At 39.1% G+C, this 17588-nt stretch overlaps 1 protein-coding gene across 5 annotated transcripts in view; it reads right to left on the bottom strand.

Moving 5' to 3' along the window:
- The window catches only part of LOC147313991 (chloride channel protein 2-like), a 190858-nt gene that overhangs the window by 75769 nt on the left and 97501 nt on the right, over positions 1-17588 (bottom strand). For 3 of the 5 annotated variants that reach the window (XM_086260744.1, XM_086260748.1, XM_086260746.1), the window contains 4 exons: positions 9051-9129; positions 8366-8491; positions 6150-6234; positions 1354-1455 (listed from right to left, as the gene is read on the bottom strand). In XM_086260744.1, the coding sequence (XP_086116870.1) occupies positions 1354-1455; positions 6150-6234; positions 8366-8491; positions 9051-9129 (392 nt within the window). Of the gene's footprint in view, positions 1-1353; positions 1456-6149; positions 6235-8365; positions 8492-9050; positions 9130-11437; positions 11462-17588 lie in introns of all 5 variants that reach the window. The other 2 variants (XM_086260743.1, XM_086260747.1) reach the window with 1 other exon arrangement.

The raw sequence follows: 17588 nt of genomic DNA, 5'->3' as shown, positions 1-17588 counted from the left end.
ACGTATATCATAATGCTCCCAAATAAAAAAAAAAAAATAAAAAAAAAAAAAAAAAAAAAAGAGCATTTCTGCTATTTTGTCTGACATCTGATGCTACATAAACTTATTTTAATATTACAAACCCTAAAAATTCCTGATCTGAATTTGGCTTTTACAAGTAAAAGGACTGATTCTTATATAGCGCTTTCGACTCTCCAGGAGTACTCAAAGTGCTCTGTACAAGATGCCACATTCACCGTCTTCTACGCTGTTAAGTGCTTTCTAGCTACCATTCACACTCCGCTGGATGCAATGTTACACGATGTGCTTATTTTATTTTATTAATTCAGTAGTGGACAGGTACTATTAACAAAAAAATCTAATTATAATCAGTACCTAATACCCATTTATAAACTTCTGACTGTTTTTTTTTAGGGTGAGATAATCACATAGCAGCAATTCAACACATTTCAGTATGTAGGCATGCTCAAGACGACCTGCTGAAGTTTAAACTGAGCACCAGAATGGGGAAGAAAGGTGATTTAAGTGACTTTGAATGGCATGGATGTTGGTGCCAAATGACCTGAGCAACTCATTTAAAGTAGTGAGATTTGCCCACTAAATGATCTCTAGAGTTTATATTATCCACCAAGCAGCAGTTCTCTCTGTGAATCTGGTTTGTTGATGAACTCTGAGTTCATAGGAAGTCACCTGTCAACTGTTTACAACCAAGGTTTGCAGAGAAACAAGGATGTACAACATGCTGGATTTTAAAGCAGATGGCCTAGCGCGAGCAGAAGACCACACCAGGTAGCATTCTGGTCAGCTAAGAACAGGAAACCGAGGCTACAGTTCACACAGGCTCTCCAAAATTGAACTACAGAAGAATGGAAAAACACTGCCTGGTATGATGACTCTCGATTTCTGCTAAGCAGCTTTAGTAAGTTTGTGGTGGAACGGGAGATTGTTATTGTCGTTTTGAGCACATTCATTTATTCTCATTCCCAGAGGGTCATGAAATTGCAACTTTCATTAAAGTTGCAATTTCAAATAAACCACCCACACATTACTACAAAGCAATTACAGTATTAACCAATTATCAAACACTATTTCTGCATTACTTTGGCCAATTCTAAAAACTATTAACTAAAATTTAATCAACTTACATTTTCCCCATTTTCAAATGATGGTTATTGTACAATGTTATCCTGACAGTTGACACAAGTTTAAAGTAACAATGCACCATGCTTTCTGCTTTACATAGAAAAAAAAAACGATCAGATGTTACTATATCACTTGAGAAAATGCAGTGAATATTCTTTCTGGTATGTACTTTGTATGCACCCATTGCTTTATTAAGGTGATTATACTTACTTCTTCATTAGAAATTTGTTGATGACCTTCTGTTTCCTCATGAACTGGACAATGAGTCGGTTCAGGTAGACAAACAAAGCCCCACCGAAACCACTGGCAATACTGCAGACAGAGAAAACGAGTAGGACTATTTTTTTCCCTTTCCCCACCCGGTATAATGCATCAAATCAAAACAGAATGGAATAAATTTGTTTAAGTGTAAACAAAGTAAAACATCAACGCATCGAGTGCAACATTTTTCTCACTTGATCCACCTCCATAGGGTGTCCCCAGTGCATTTGGCAACAATAAAAACAATGAAAATGTAATGAGTTTCTAATCGACTGGAGATGGTTGCTGGTAATAAGTGCAAATGTAATTCTGTAAAGTTGTGGGGAACAGGAAAACAAAGAAATATGGGAATGGAGGAAAAAAGAGAAAGTACACAAAACATGTGGGAGGCATATACTGTAGACGGAGAGAAATAAAGACGAGCATGGAAAAAAATGAACAGGGAGTCAGAGGCATGAGACAGTAGGAATAAAAGAGCGAGAACACTGTCAGATGGGGATTTGTGGGGGAGTCTCAGACAAAGCGGGAAAAGAGGTTTATATAAGCGCGCATTTAGAAGCTTGGTGGGAGTCCTCTTTATGGGAGTGAGAGCCAAAGAAAGCAGAGAAAAGGTGGCGAGAAAGAATAGACTCAGACAGCTACGCAGACAACCTAATGCTTATAAATTTATCCTCTTGCATTATTAATTCCATCAAATACCTTTGAATAAGTAATGAACAGGATGATGAGGGAGTCTTTGCCTCTTTGGCACAGCTGAGGAAAACGCAGCACATCTACCTTTTCATGCGCTTTGTATGGTACACGTAAAAAAACAAAAACAAAAAACAAAAGAAACCAAACTGTGTCCTCTGTGTGTGTGTTTGGGTGGGGGTTAAGTGTTGGAATCTGGGCTTGTGCTCATGATTAAAACAAGGGTGAGTGTACCGTTTGAGGACAAGAAGGTGTTAAAGCTATGATCAGGCGATGGTGTACAGACGTATGTATGACTCAATAAATTAACGTAGCATTAAGTGAATTAAAAATAATAATAAAAAAAAAATACAGGGCCTTCATTTATGAAAGGTTTTTCTGTATTTATATACATTTGCAGAGATTCATTCAGACCCATTCATTCAATGCATTTTCATTCTACATTCCTTCCATATTCAATTCTTTTACTTAATTTTTCAGTTATTATTGTAGACAACTTTACTTCATCATGCAAATGAGTCAGCTGTCACACAGGGGAAACGCTGCGCTCATTGGTTGACTGATCCTTACAAGTAAAATAAGTTAAGATACAATATACAGGGTGGGCCATTTATATGGATACACCGTAATAACATGGGAATGGTTGGTGATATTAAAGTCCTCTTTGTGGCACATTAGTATATGTGAGGGGGCAAACTCCTCAAGATGGGTGGTGACCATGGTGGCCATTTAGAAGTCGGCCATCTTGGATGCAACTTTTGTTTTTTCAATAGGAAGAGAGCCATGTGACACATCAAACTTATTGGTAACGTCACAAGAAAAACAATGGTGTGCTTGGTTTCAACGTAACTTTATTCTTTCATGAGTTATTTACAAGTTTCTCTTTGTTCACAGCCATTGACTTGTCGAAGAGGTTAACACGTGAGGAGCGGATCGAAACTGTGTTGATATCTGGTGAACGCAGTAACCGGGTCATTGCAGCAAATTTTAAATGCAAGACACCCTACAAGACCACCCATCTCCCATGCTACAGTTAGCAAACTGCTTGCTAAGTTTCGTGAAACTGGTTCAGTGTTGGATTTGCCAAAATGTGGACGCAAGAAAACTGTCACTAATGAAGAAACATCAGTGGCTGTCCTAGCTTCATTCAGCAAGAGCCCACAGCGTAGCACTCGCCGCATGTCACTGCAGAGTGGCATTAGTCGAACATCCCTTCGGCAGATATTAGCTACTCACAAATGGCACCCTTACAAACTCCAGCTACTGCAGCATCTCAACGAGGATGACCCAGATCGGCGCACAGAATTTGCAGAATGGGTAAAACAAAAATTGGAACAGGACCCTCAGTTCACGCAGAAGAGTTTGTTCAGTGATGAGGCAAACTTTTATGTGAATGGTGAAGTTAACAAACAAAACCACCAGTATTGGTCTGACACTAACCCACATTGGATGGATCGCTCCAAGACTGTTGGAACAACAAAAGTGATGGTTTGGTGTGGTACATGGGGGTTAAGGGGGTAAAGCTGGCACGTTCCCTGAGTTTTTCCAGCAAGATGGTGCACCACCACATTATGGGTGCCAGGTCCGAGCATTCCTAGATGAACAGTTTCCTGAAAAGTGGATTGGTCATCGTGGGCCAGTTGAATGGCCCCCAAGCTCTCCCGATCTGACCCCCTTAGACTTTTATCTTTGGGGTCATCTGAAGGAAATTGTCTATGGTGTGAAGATACGAGATGTGCAGCATCTGAAACTACGGATACTGGATGCCTGTGCTGGCATTTCTCCTGCGGTGTTGCTATCAGTGTGTGAAGAGTGGGAGAAGAGGGTTGCATTGACAATCCAACACAATGGGCAGCACATTGAACACATTTTATAAGTGGTCAGAAACTTGTAAATAACTCATGAAAGAAGAAAGTTACGTTGAAACCAAGCACACCATTGTGTTTCTTGTGACATTACCAATAAGTTTGATGTGTCACATGGCCCTCTTCCTATTGAAAAAGTTGTATCCAAGATGGCCGACTTTTAAATGGCCACCATGGTCACCACCCATCTTGAGGAGTTTGCCCCCTCACATATACTAATGTGCCACAAACAGGACTTTAATATCACCAACCATTCCCATGTTATTACGGTGTATCCATATAAATGGCCCACCCTGTACTTTAAAATGAAGGCCCACATTCAAGTAATGTTAGAGAAGGTGAAAATAATGGAGCCTGTCAGTATTACTTAGTTTCATAATAATGGTTAATGATTTCTACTGATATGCATCTCTGATTTTCTTTTAATTTTTTTCTGTTAATTTCAACTGTATTTTTATTTATTGAGTTATTCACTTCTCCTAATTTTGGATTTTTTAGTCTGCAACACCAGAAAAGAAATTGCAACAATTTGCTTTATAAATAATTTGCCTAATTGGCTGTTTGTCAACAAATCCATTAATTGTTTCTGTGGTTAGGCTTTTGTGCCGATTACAAGAAAATTTCTGAAATGTAAATAACATATCACTCATTTTTTAAAATATGATCTCACATTTTCATTGTACATTTTTGGGAAAATGAATCCATTTTTCGACAATTTTTTTATTTTCTGATTTTCTGTTGCTCATTGGAGGAAGTCGTCAGCAGAATAGTTTATAATAAAAGTAATCACCCTCCTGTCGGCCTACAAAAAGTCCAGGTACACACATTATGGACACATATACATGTGCAGCCTTCACATGTTGAGGTGACCCTCTCCCTCCTAAAACAGTAAACTGTAAACAGTAAGTAGAGTAGTGTGTGACTCTTCAAAGACATGCCCTTGGCAGCATGTAGCACACACCAAACTCTTCCTGGCCTAGTTGACTGAGACACTGACCGACTTTCCCTGCTTGACAGCTACTGGCAGGGGAAGATGGAAACTACAACGATGCACCGGCACACACACACACACACACACACACACACACACACACACACACACAAATCTGCCAGTGTGCACATACAGACTCACAAAGTGTAAAACTAGAACTAAGCACTCTGCTGCCTTCTCTGGAGACAGTGTACTGTATGTGCAAGCCACTGATGCAGTGGTGGGTGTTAAAGCCTCCGGACAAAAAAAAAAAAAACCCAACTAAATATGAAAGAAAAAAAAACCCCCAAAGGATGAAGAACAAGATGACGACCCCCGCCCCCCCCAAAAAAAAGAAAGAAAGAGAGGGATTGTCTTCTCAAGATAAGTTACACAAGTTACACACAGGCACACGCTTTCATCTGAAAAAGAAGGACAGAGTATGGAGCAAGAGCACCCCCTCCAAACTCTCAACCAGCTTCCTTCTAGGAGCCCGTGGTCTCTTTCACAGGCACAGAAGAGCCCTCAGGCTAGGACAGGATAAAATAAGACGTCCCTCAGTGCGCTGGCAACTGTTGCAAGCTGAATAATCCATGTTAGGTGACTCACGCAGTCCACCCCGAGGTAACACCTTCACAAGCTACAGTAAGTGGATCTCCTGAATAATGTCTGAATTTATGAGGCAATCATAATAAATGGGAATACCTGTCAGCGCAACCAGGTGGACAAAACTGACTCAGAGTGGATGAATTTATTTGAATTTTTTTGTGAAACAAGCTAGTTTCCATTTTCTTACTAATATTGGTTGACAATCAGATTTTTATTCATTTAGGCTTGGTCTTATTTACAGTACGGACCTGCTGGGTAATGTCTAATTGATGAGTTGTTGTTTTTTTTAAACTCTCTGTCTCTCTTCCACAGCATGTCTTTATCCTGTCTTCTTTCTCTCACCCAACCGGTCACATCAGATGGCCCCGCTCCTCCCTGAGCCTGGTTCTGCCGGAGGTTTCTTCCTGTTAAAAGGGAGTTTTTTCTTCCCACTGTCGCCAAAGTGCTTGCTCATAGGGGGTCATATGATTGTTGGGTTTTTCTCTGTATCTATTATTGTACAATCTACTGTGCAATATAAAGCGCCTTTAGGCAACTGCTGTTGTGATTTGGTGCTATATAAATAAAATTGAATTGAATTGAAACCAACTTCAGCATCTTAACCAACTTACCCAATGACAGCGAAGGCAGGAAGCTCCTGGAGGTCAAAGGGAAAGTCTAATCGGAAGCGGGTTTTAAACAGAGCTGTGATGGTCTCTGGAGAAAGAGAGAGAGGACAAGCCACTGTATCACTGAACAGACCTCAAAGTCATTAAGCGAGGTTAAAAACAGGTCTCCTAAACACATATAGGGCAATAAATAAAATATATTAAAGCTACTGATGCACCACTGACTGATCTGACTGATGGAAGGAGTAAAAAGGAAAACTTCAGCTTACTGTGGAGGTGATGACCAAAAAATGGTAAATGGCCTGTATTTGTATAGCGCCTTACTAGTCCTAAAGGACCCCAAAGCGCTTTACACATCCAGTCACACCCATTCACACACACATTCACATACTGGTGATGGCAAGCTACATTGTAGCCACAGCCACCCTGGGGTGCACTGACAGAGGCGAGGCTGCCAGACACTGGCGCCACCGGGCCCTCTGACCACCACCAGTAGGCAACGGGTGGTGTCTTGCCCAAGGACACAACGACCGAGACTGTCCAAGCCAGGGCTCGAACCGGCAACCTTTCGATTACAAGGCCAAATACCAACTCTTGAACCACGATCGCCCCAAAACTCCAAACCTCACAAAACCTGACCACATTAAACAACTGGTGGGAGAAAAGGCTGTGAAAAACTAAACCACTAACAGGATCCTGGAAATCCCAAAGAAGTTTGGACGCCTGCCACTGAGAACTTCTCAGTTTACTGTTTTGGTAGGATGAAAATTCTATTTTTAGCACCTCCAGTGTTGCAGCAAGTCTTTGTCCTTTACTCAGAATATTATTTAGACTTGCACACATGTAACTAGTAAAATAATGACAGAGCTTCATTTATACACAGATTAAAAACCCCATTGCCCCCAGGCTCAAGAGGTATGTAACACTCCAAGAGCCAAACCTGCAAATATCAACATCCACAGAAACCTTAGTATCTCAGCTAAATCCTCATATAAACCATTTCTACAACCACCAAACGCAGCGAAAACAAGCAATGATTAAAAGAACAGTTACTTAAATGCGCAAAAGTCCGCTAAACACACACAACCGAGCCAAGAAATCTCCAGACTTCAGGTAGCCATGAAAACAATGGCTAGTTTGCTTGCAGGGCTCTCTCACGCATTCCAAAACACCAAGTTTCACCATGCTCCAACCAAAATTCACTAGACAAGCTGCAAAAGAAGACCACAAAAATGTCACTGTGATTCTATTGGCTCAACCGATTAAAAAGAGGTGTCAATCATGCAAATTGGCCAATAGAGGCCTAGGCTACAGCCCCTCAGAGTTTAAATCGCAAGAGGCCATTTAAACTCACCAGGGTGCAAGACAGAAAGGGCTCGCTGACTGGGAATGTGTGGTTAATTCTTCAAAAATATTCAAAAGACAAGCATTTCTAAGCATGGTAATGAAGTTAAATCATTTCTGCTGTTTAAAAAAACAGCAGAAATTCTACTCGTATATGGTGTCCAAGGTGCGCCAAAACTGGACATCCTGTATAACACCTGGACATTTATTTATTAAAAGTCCTGCAATTTTTCACAGTTTCACTTTGGAAGCATAAATCTTTGTTTATAAATTGATTTCTGCTTTTCTGGATTACAGTGTCAATTAAAGCATATTTTAAAAAGGGTTATATGCTAGAAATTATTTGGTATTATATTGTATGTTATATGCTAAAAAATTATATCACAAAAGACTGCATGAAATTGAAAAATTTGGACCATTCAATCCCAAATTCATAGCAGACTGACTCCATCTTATTGCTGCTTTTTCACTGTCTTAATTCACAAAAGTTGCTGTGAAGACATGACGTGATGGCTCAGCGCTTGCAGACCTGGTCCCCGTCTCCAAACCACTAAAACATTGGACCTTAAAGTGGACTCACTCTGATCATTTCCAGCCTTATATTTGAATTCTAACTGCATGACTCACAGCTCGTTCCTTATCGATCTTAAACTGAGCCTTGGTGAAGCCCCTCAGTTTATCCACTGTTTGAACCAACTTTAAGGCCACTCTTGCTTTGATACGACTTTTATCTGATTTTTTTGCCCCTCAAAAACAAAAGACACTGAACATGCCACTAGCTACTACAAAAATGGATTTGATTGTGCTGGACTAAGTGTTCCTAATAAAGTGCTTATACTGTCTTATACTAAGTACAATGAACACATCAGTCTTACCTTCATCTCTGTTCCAAACAGCTAATACCCTGAAGATGAAGGCACTGAAAGTGGCAGCAAAGAAGCCCCTCCAATAGTTCCTCACAGCAAAGAATGTGGAAGTTACTTCAATACTGAACAGCACACCTTAAACACACAAACACCACAAGGCATGAGCACTGACATTTAAAAAATGCACAAACAAGTGAAATGGACTTCTCTTGACATGCAGTTCTTCATGTAACACTCAAGTAACAACAACATTTCCTTGCATTACACACAGATGAATTTGTTCGCCAGCGTCTGTATTCAGACATGATCTCCATTTTTGGAAATGTCATTTACCTCAGTTAGCTCAGGCTTAGCAAGATGAATTCATGGTGGGGTGGAAGCACAGGCTGAAGAAAAACCAGCTAGAAGCTAAATAAATTATGTCACTGATACAAAGGCGTGTAGTGTGCTCCAAGGCTGTACCAGGGCTCTAAATTTAACATGAGATGATATGAGGGTGTACAGAAAGAGAATACCTCCGCAAAAGAACATCTCCCATGAAACAGCACTGATTGCTCCATCCATTTCAGCAACATGCAGCCCATTATATGTTAAGTGGGTTACACATTGTAAAAGTTATACAGTGCTTACACATTTAGCTCATTACAGAGTGCCACAGGCTTCAGGTACTACATCACGTTTGCTTTAGACTCACCTCCTATGGGGGCAGCGAAACAGCAACCAACTCCCACGGCACAGGCTGCTGCCAGCATCTCTATGTTCCTCGACTCATTCTGAAACCACACAGTGGTTAGATTTCAGTCACCAGCAGTCATTCAACAGCAACCACAACAACAACAACAAAAGCGAAAAGGAAAGAAGTGAGTCAATTCATTACATTTTTTCTATGACACACTTTTAATAAGACACCTAAGCAAAAAAAAAAAGCATCCACATTTTTGTCATGTCACAGCATTATTCCAAAATGGTTTCACCTACACCCTCCATATACATGCTCCATAATGATGAAGTGAAAAAGGTTTGCTTAAATTAATTTTTTTATCAACTAAAAAAAAAAAACAAAAAAAAACCCTCCTCCTCCTACTCATAACAACAACAACAACAACAACAATAATAATAATCAACAATTAACAAGCAAAGTAAAATATTCCTAAATCAAAGCAAAATTGAATTTCAAATGAGTACAAAACAAATTGGATGTCTTAAAAACAAAAAAAGTCAAAAAATATTTTAAAACAATACCATGGATATATGAAAATCATTTTTTATATTTTAAATTAAACAGTAATAATATTAATGAAGGATCATATAATGAGCTGTGTCGTAAGACAGAAAGACAGTGGGAAAGGGACAATCATGCTGCATGAGCGCGGGATGGACTGTGGTGCATTATGGGAATGGAGGTTTTTTTCCTTTCTTTTTGACACTTCTGGTCTTATTTACCTTCATTCCTATGAGACCGATGTCCTTCAAGCAGCATGGCAGTGGTAAAGGAAAGTTACTGCGTGTTTTACTTTCACAACAGAATATTTTATGTGGAAAAGTTGGTGTGGACGAGAAGGTGCGTGTAAGGCTTAATATTTAGTAAAACAAAGGAAACTTCAGAGAATTTTCCTCTGTGAATGACAAGTAGGGATGCATGGATTATGAATTGTGAATTATTCTGAGCAGATTCCAGGATTGCACATGCAACTTTCTCTGATGCAGATTTTTGTTGTCTTTATTTTGTTTGTCTCATTTCTCCTGTTATCCCACCAAAACATACACAAAAAAAAACCCACTGAAAAAAAAACGTTTTTCAGTCTATCAAACATTTTTTGAACATTTAGAAGAAACCATGCATGCATGAGGCTTAGTTACTCCAAGTTCAGAAAGTTACTGCTTATCTCCGTTGTCACAGATTTTATTTTAAACTGATAAAATTCAGTTTACCTGTAGATTCAAACAAATTCAATCTACTTTCAAAGACATAAAAAGGATAAAGTAGAAATTAGTTTTTTAGATGTTTTGGCTTCATTCATCCTTCCTGCAACTCAAAGGCATGATGCCAATACCGCCATGCTTCACTATAACAGCTGCGGTGATGCGCTACACATTATGCCTGGACTTCTCCCCAAACAGTTCCACTATTGTCTCGTCAGAACAGATGATCTCCTCCCTAATGGACTCGCTTAAAGTACTCTGAGTGAACTATCCTTTGCCCTACTGTATACTGAGAGAGGTCTATGGAGCAGCTCTACCATGACTGATGATACAAGATGGTCCTCTGTTTTGCAAGTTCTCCATCTTTTGGAGGACTTCTAAAAATCTGCTGGAGTTACCTTTGTGTTCTTGGACACTTCCCAATCCACAGTGTTCTGTTTGGCCATTACAGACCAAGTGGCCTCCAATCGACTTCTAGACAAATCTGAAGTAAAACTAAAGTTCCACTAAAGTACTTAAAGAAGAACAGACTTGCTGTTTTTATTTCTAATAAATCATAAATAATAAATGCAGATAAAGTAAATTCTCAGTTCATTTTCACTAGACTCAAATATTGTTGGGTATGAATAGTACACACAGTGGCTTTGATAAAGCTTTACAAATGCTAATAAAAGAGAGTGTGTTTTTGCTCTTCTCTTTCTCCTTTCTTTTAGTCTTTAACTGTATTTGAACAGTGGGTTATGCATGTATGTATGGGCTTACATAAGAAATAAAAAAAAAAAATCTTTTAATGGAGCCTGACTAATAATTTTAAGGTGAAACAAATGGGGAAAAAACTTTATTTCTAGGCTTAAAACTAGTGCTGTCAGCGCTAATCTTGTTAAAACAGCACGCCGTCAACGCGTTAGCGCATTAATGCGTTAGCGTTCAGCCCCATGCACGGGGCGATCTGCGCTAACTCGTTAATGGAGATTTGCGGCGTTAATGCGGTTATGGTATTAGCGTCATTTTAACGAGATCAATGCTGACAGCACTACTTACAGCATGTTTTGTAGACTGGATAGTGGAATAAGTAACAAATGGAGCTCAGTAAATCAGTTTGACTGTAGCTGTAGGGATGAAGGAATGTTCATGCTGGGAATTTTGCAGCTGAATTACCTTAATCCCTGTAACACCGGGCTCCTACAGGAAGCATGGGAGTAAGAGACACAAGTTAAGCTAGCAAAGAACAAATGCAAGAGTCTTTTTCATTACTGCCTAAACTCGCTGTGTGATGCTACAAGACTCAAGAAACCGAGTCCCCGGTGTTTTAACATTAAACTCAACATTTCCTCCGCTGACATTTACAGCTCAAGTAAAACGCATTTTATCTTATAATATCTAATCAAATGCCAGCTGTATTCAAACAAGAGTACTCAATGTGTATGGGAAAAATATGAAGTGCAAAAAAGAAAAAAGAAAAAGCTGTTGTTTTTTTTTTTTTAAAGTATGGCACTCTGAAACAGAAAGGTAATTTTTACAGCCTGCAGGTTGCATTAGCATACTGTACTTCAACCACTAGAGAGGACCAGATACTGCTGCAAAGGGACTCTTCACACATCCACACAGGCAAATACACACTCAGCATTAATATGCCATAAAATGCGTGACAACACTCTGGAGGGATGGAGAGCAGGATGGAATAACAGAGGGTTACAGGTAGACTATTTAATGAGGCCCATGATAGGGTTTTCAGAAGAGACTAATATAAAGGAAGAGAGGCAGATGGAAAATTTAACAGAAAAATAAATAGCGGTACGAGAGGGAAAATAATGGCGTGGAGGGGCAGAATGCATTGAATGACGGTTGTAAACTAATTACTGCTGCTACATTTAAATTGGCTGGATGTAAAAGTCAGAACAGACCGGAACTGTTTGTTTTCACGTATACAGACATACGCAAAAGCAAAGAGCATTTTTACTACTTTGAAATCAGATAATGAAATGCGAATTTAAATGGACTCTAGTACATTTTTTATTCACAACAGTTAGCATTAAAACTATCTTTTGGCTGCACGGTGTGTTATATATTCTCAGAAAGACATTTCAAAAGGTCAAATCTATGCACCAACTGCACGACTCTTCCTTCTAGGATAGCGTTGCACGAGTCACACTTAAATTGATTCTTATTTGTCATCTTGTACTAGGCCTTGAAAAAGAAAAAAAGAAGCAGCTATTTTTGCAGCATCTCCCATTATCCAGCTTTCCTCTAAATGGCTACCCTTTGTAAATACAAGGTTTGAATCCAGGTGTGCTCACAGACTTGGCTGTATGTATGAGGAGGACATATAGGGAACACCAAGGAAAGAGCTTTATATTTTTAGCTAAGAGATATAATATAATTGTTCAGGCAGTTGTGGGGTATTATGTCTAAATGTGCAAATCCGCCTTAAGTATTCATGCCCCTGGTGTATTTATTTATATTCACAATATGTGGCCTTATTTTAGAAAGCATTCTGTCCACTTTATTTAGAGAGTTTTATCGTTTTTGGACAAAAACTTATTTTGGAAGAAGTTAGCCGGCCTGCATGACAACTTTTTCTAACAAAGTCAAAGTCAAGTTTATTTCTACAGCACAACAAAAGCTGTTGACCAAGGTGCTGTGCATCTAAAATCATCAAATGACATAAAAGCATAGGGCAAGAATTTAACAAAAGAAACAAAACGAGAAAACCTGAGTAAGAAATAAAAAATAAAAGTAACAGAACTCATTCCGATTTAAAAGCTAGAGAATGAAAGTGGGTTTTTGATGTTGGGGAGGTCCTGATGTGAAGGGGCAGTTTGTTCCACAGCACAGCCACAGCAAAGGCCTGATTCCTTTTTTGCTTTAATCTGGACCTCGGGAAAGCTAGAAGGATTTGGTCAGCAGTTCTCAATAATCTTGAAAAAGTGTACAATCTACCAGAATGAACTACAACACGGGGCAAAGCAATCACAGGAACTTTGACGTGTATATAGTGTGAAGAGAGACTTTGGGTGGCATCATTATAGAGCAATAAAGTCCATGTAGCGAGTAGGTCCAGGTGGCTGGATGGGTCAGCAAAACATTATCTGATATTTGTATTGGCAATACAGTGTTTACCTTTAGCTTAATGGTGTATTGTTGATGCGGAGTAGGGATATAGTGGCTACAGCGTAGACCCTTTTCCCAGTACACCAGCTTTGTTTTGTACTTTCTTCAACTTCTCAACTTTTCACCCCCCCAACGGACATGCTCACATCTCACGAGAAAAACAAAAAGTCAAAGGTTTTTCTGATTTCCTTCAGCTCCCAGCTTCCTCTCCCAATGGATACACACTCAGCGTAATTTCCATCTGACTTTTTTTTTTTCCTTCTTCTCCCTATTCTCATTAGCGCTTCCAAAATTTCCATCTCAATCAATGAATACGTTTCTGGGAAGAAACGATGAAAAGATGTATTTGTGTACAAATAAAAGTGATTCAAACCTCAAAAAAACAGGATATAAGTGGTTGTTGACTATACATGAGCTGCAAGAGAGCAATTCCTGAAGACAAAAGAAGAAAAAAAAAAAACTGAACTTTTTAACTGCCCAAATAACAGAGGGACAAAAAGTTAGAAACTAACTAACAACTAATAGTTCTATGTTGAGCCTATGTGCTCCATAAAAAGTAATTAAAAAGAAAAAAGCTGCAGGCTTCAGCATCCCAAAAATCCACCAACCCTGCTGGAAATAAGTTCCAGCTCTGGTCTTCACCCTCAAATATTCTTTTTGTTCTTCCTTCCCCATTTCTCTTGATCATTACCCTCTCTTTCAGGCCTTCTGCTCTCTTTTTTTGTTACTTCAAACTCAAACAGCTTGAAAAAAAAAAAAAAAAAAAAAAAAAGAAATGTCAGCACCCCCTCCTTCCGCTGTGTTCGTAATCTCTTAGCTTTTGTTTAGTTTTATTTCCTGCACTTTTCCCTGACCTGGGGATTTTGCAAGGGTTGGCTCAAGATATTGCAAAGTTGCTTTTGTGAACCGTTCTGAGCAACTGAAACTGCCCTCCATAAATTCCCTGCCTACACTGAAAGACCCATACATACTATGCATTAATTTGCATCTTAGAGTAAATAGACTTAAATCTCACAAATCCATGTGCCAGTAATTACAAATTTAATTGCAGATCCACCAACTCTAGATTGCATAAGTTACATTCATACAGTTGCATTTTGAGTCTATACTCACATATAGTGGGCATTTAGTTCTGGATGAGAAATTCATGTATATACTTTAAACTAACTCGCTATTGTTTGCTTGTCATTCCTAAACTCCAACTAAAATCCCCCTCTAGAACTCAAATTTTCAATTTTCTGATTCCATCTTAATGTCAAAGCAGTTGGTACGTCTAACCAGAAATGCATCTATTAGGTCTCCTTCAGAAACACAATAGTAACTTTAAGGGGGTTCATTTATATTTTCATATCTATTTAGCTTTGAGTGCCCACATTAACACAGATGCAGGTGCAAAAATGTTGAATCTTTTAGTTTTTGTAAAAATTTAGGAATACGCTTGTTTATGTGCAACACGGCCCCAGAATTTTCGGATAAGTCGGATCAAGGGGGTATCTTGTAAAGTTAGTTTTTTGTTTTTTTTTAAAAAAAAAAAAAAAGAAAGAAAAAAAAAAGATTCTCTCTTGTGTTACTGATCCTCTGCTGCAGCTCAGCAGGGGCACGGTCTGTGCCAACATACAGGGGTACACTGAGACTTTCACTATGTTTGTATAATTCAGCCACATATTTGTTTAAAATTTCAGATTCTTCATATAACAGGCAGCACAGATTTTGTCCCTCATCATTTCCGCTGTAAGCACTGTATAAGGTGGTCTTTCATGTGAACATCACACGTTTTGTTCAAACGTTTGATCAGTTTGATCGGTTTTCATAATCTCGGGAATTAAAAATGTACTAACGCTATGCTAATTAATTCAGGTATGTATGTATTTGGTTAAGTAGCAACCAAGGCTTATTGTCTATTTGGTACAATTCTAGCAAGTACTTGGAAAAGAGAGTTTTTCATCTAGTGTATATCTGGCATTCTGATCAGGCCAGATATACACTGATTTCACTTCTGTTTTTTACCTAGATAGCAAATGTTTAAACTACAGTTCTATCAATGAAATGAAAATACAATTTCAATCTCAAGAATAAGAAACATTTTATACAAATTCCACAATCATATATATTTGTACATTTCACAGGTCAGCTGAGTATAGAATGGATTGTCAGATTAGAATTAAATAGATGTTGGCCTTGGATGCACACCAGCACATAATACCCTCAGAGGGTCTCCAGTATCCCTTTTTCAACCCTGGCCTCTCTAAGAGGTGCTCCCGTGTATTGACACTGAAAGACCACACAGTAGCAATCTCCAGCATTGCTTCTTTGACCCTGGGCAAAAGTGACAAAAACACAAACTGGGTTGGAAAAGGATATTAACAGCAAATTATACTGCAAAAATTAATCAAGCTGCTCCAATAATTATCACTTTGGCTTTTTTTTTTTTTTTAATTTTCACTCCCCCAACCCCAACCAGTTGCGGCAGATGGCTGTCCTTTCCTGCGCCTGGTTCTGTCGGAGGTTTCTTCCCTTTAGAAGGGAGCTTTTCCTCCCCACAGTTACTAAATGCCTGCTCACAGGGAATAGTCTGATTGTTGGGCAAACTAGTAATTCTTGTGAAAATTAAAAAAATAGCCTTAAATAAATAACAACCAAAACAACAAATGAATATGGTCTTGAACTTGGATACAGTTTTGCTTAAAAACTGCGTCAAGTTCTTACCAATCACCAGTCACTGAGATTTAAACTTAACAGAGGTTTTCAGTAGATGCAACCATGGTATTAATTTGAAAATTCTACGCAATCACAAACTTGGGTGTCCACAGCGCCCCACCATTCAAACACGTCAATCAAACAAATTGAGGGAAAACTGATTAAATAGTTTGCAACATTCCTGCACATAAATCTGCCTTTGATCTTCTAAAAATAAGCTTTTACTGACCATCAGTCATAGCATTGGTTCAGGCAGGCTCAGCCACAATCATGGCCAGTGAGCTCATTGCCTGTGCCATTTGATACTCTTCTAAACATCCAAATGGCAATTCTTACATTGGGAAAGGCATTAAAACTGATTTAGCCAGCCCACAGGTGCAACCATCCTGCAAGCGGCTTTGTAACCCACCTTCACCCTGTCAGCCACAGTAGAAAATTAAGCATCACTCCTGGTCTCATGTTCTGTGCTGAGACAACAGTTCATCCAATCCAAGAAACAACACCAAATGACAAACGTTGTAGCTGTTTACTATCACCAGGGGGCAGTGACACAGACAACCAGTCTGTGGACTACTGCTTGTGCCACTTTTGATCGTTCATTCAGTCGTGGAAATGAGTGAAGTTAACATAAAAGAACTGAAACGGGATGTGCCCACTAAAAACTTGGTTTTCGTTCCCGAAGGTGGGCCACCAGGCTGTGCTTTTCATGCTGTTGTTGTTTTTTATCTTTGATTTTTTTGTGCTTCTGTTTTCTGTTTATCGTTTAGTTTTCAACCACACAGGGAATCAATGTCGAGCTGTGTGTTGCTGGTTTACGTGGACTAATACACACGCAAATGGCTGCAAGTCCTGCATTAGGAAGGTAAGCGAATGTTTTTGATTGCCAATGCTGAAATCCAGTGCTCCAGCACACAACTAAGTATAGTTTCAGGCTATGGAGCTGATATTTTTAATCCAACGTAAGGACAGTGTTGGAAGATCCTTTCAGACAATTTACTTACTCACATTTCCAGCCACTGATTTGGTTGTACGCCTCATGAAAGTCAAAGAGGAAACCCTCAGCACATCACTAATTCGGGTATGTTGGTGCCAAAGCCCAGACTGTGGCTCTGAACTTTAACAACATTCAACAAAAACCCCTTTCTGATGTCTATCGGAGTCTCAGTGCTGTTCACAAATGGTACTGGAGACTGGAGATGATCGGTGTTTGACGGCATACAGTCTGTTCTTCAAAGAGCATTAAACTGGAGTCTTTGCCAGCAACGATGAGATCATATGATGCGTAAGTATACAATTTTCCCACAATATTTATGAGAATGGTGAACTACCCTCATACCTTTTTTTTTTCCATGTGCAACCAACTAATGTAAAAAGTCAATAATAAATATCATATAAAGTGAATATGTAGTGCTTTTTGGCTTGGCTTAACTGCTGAGTACATTCACCAGTAAGGTAGGGTATGCATACAGCCTGAAAGGAGAATCCCAGCTAAAGCTTTAAT

Source organism: Aulonocara sp. 'chitande type north' Nkhata Bay, linkage group LG14, assembly GCF_057382095.1.
Source record: "Aulonocara sp. 'chitande type north' Nkhata Bay isolate Kocher_YH1m ecotype deep benthic linkage group LG14, A_spYH_male_GT1.1, whole genome shotgun sequence".
NCBI lineage: Eukaryota > Metazoa > Chordata > Actinopteri > Cichliformes > Cichlidae > Aulonocara > Aulonocara sp. 'chitande type north' Nkhata Bay.
Note: the sequence above shows the minus strand (reverse complement) of the source record. Positions and strands in the feature narration are given on the sequence as shown.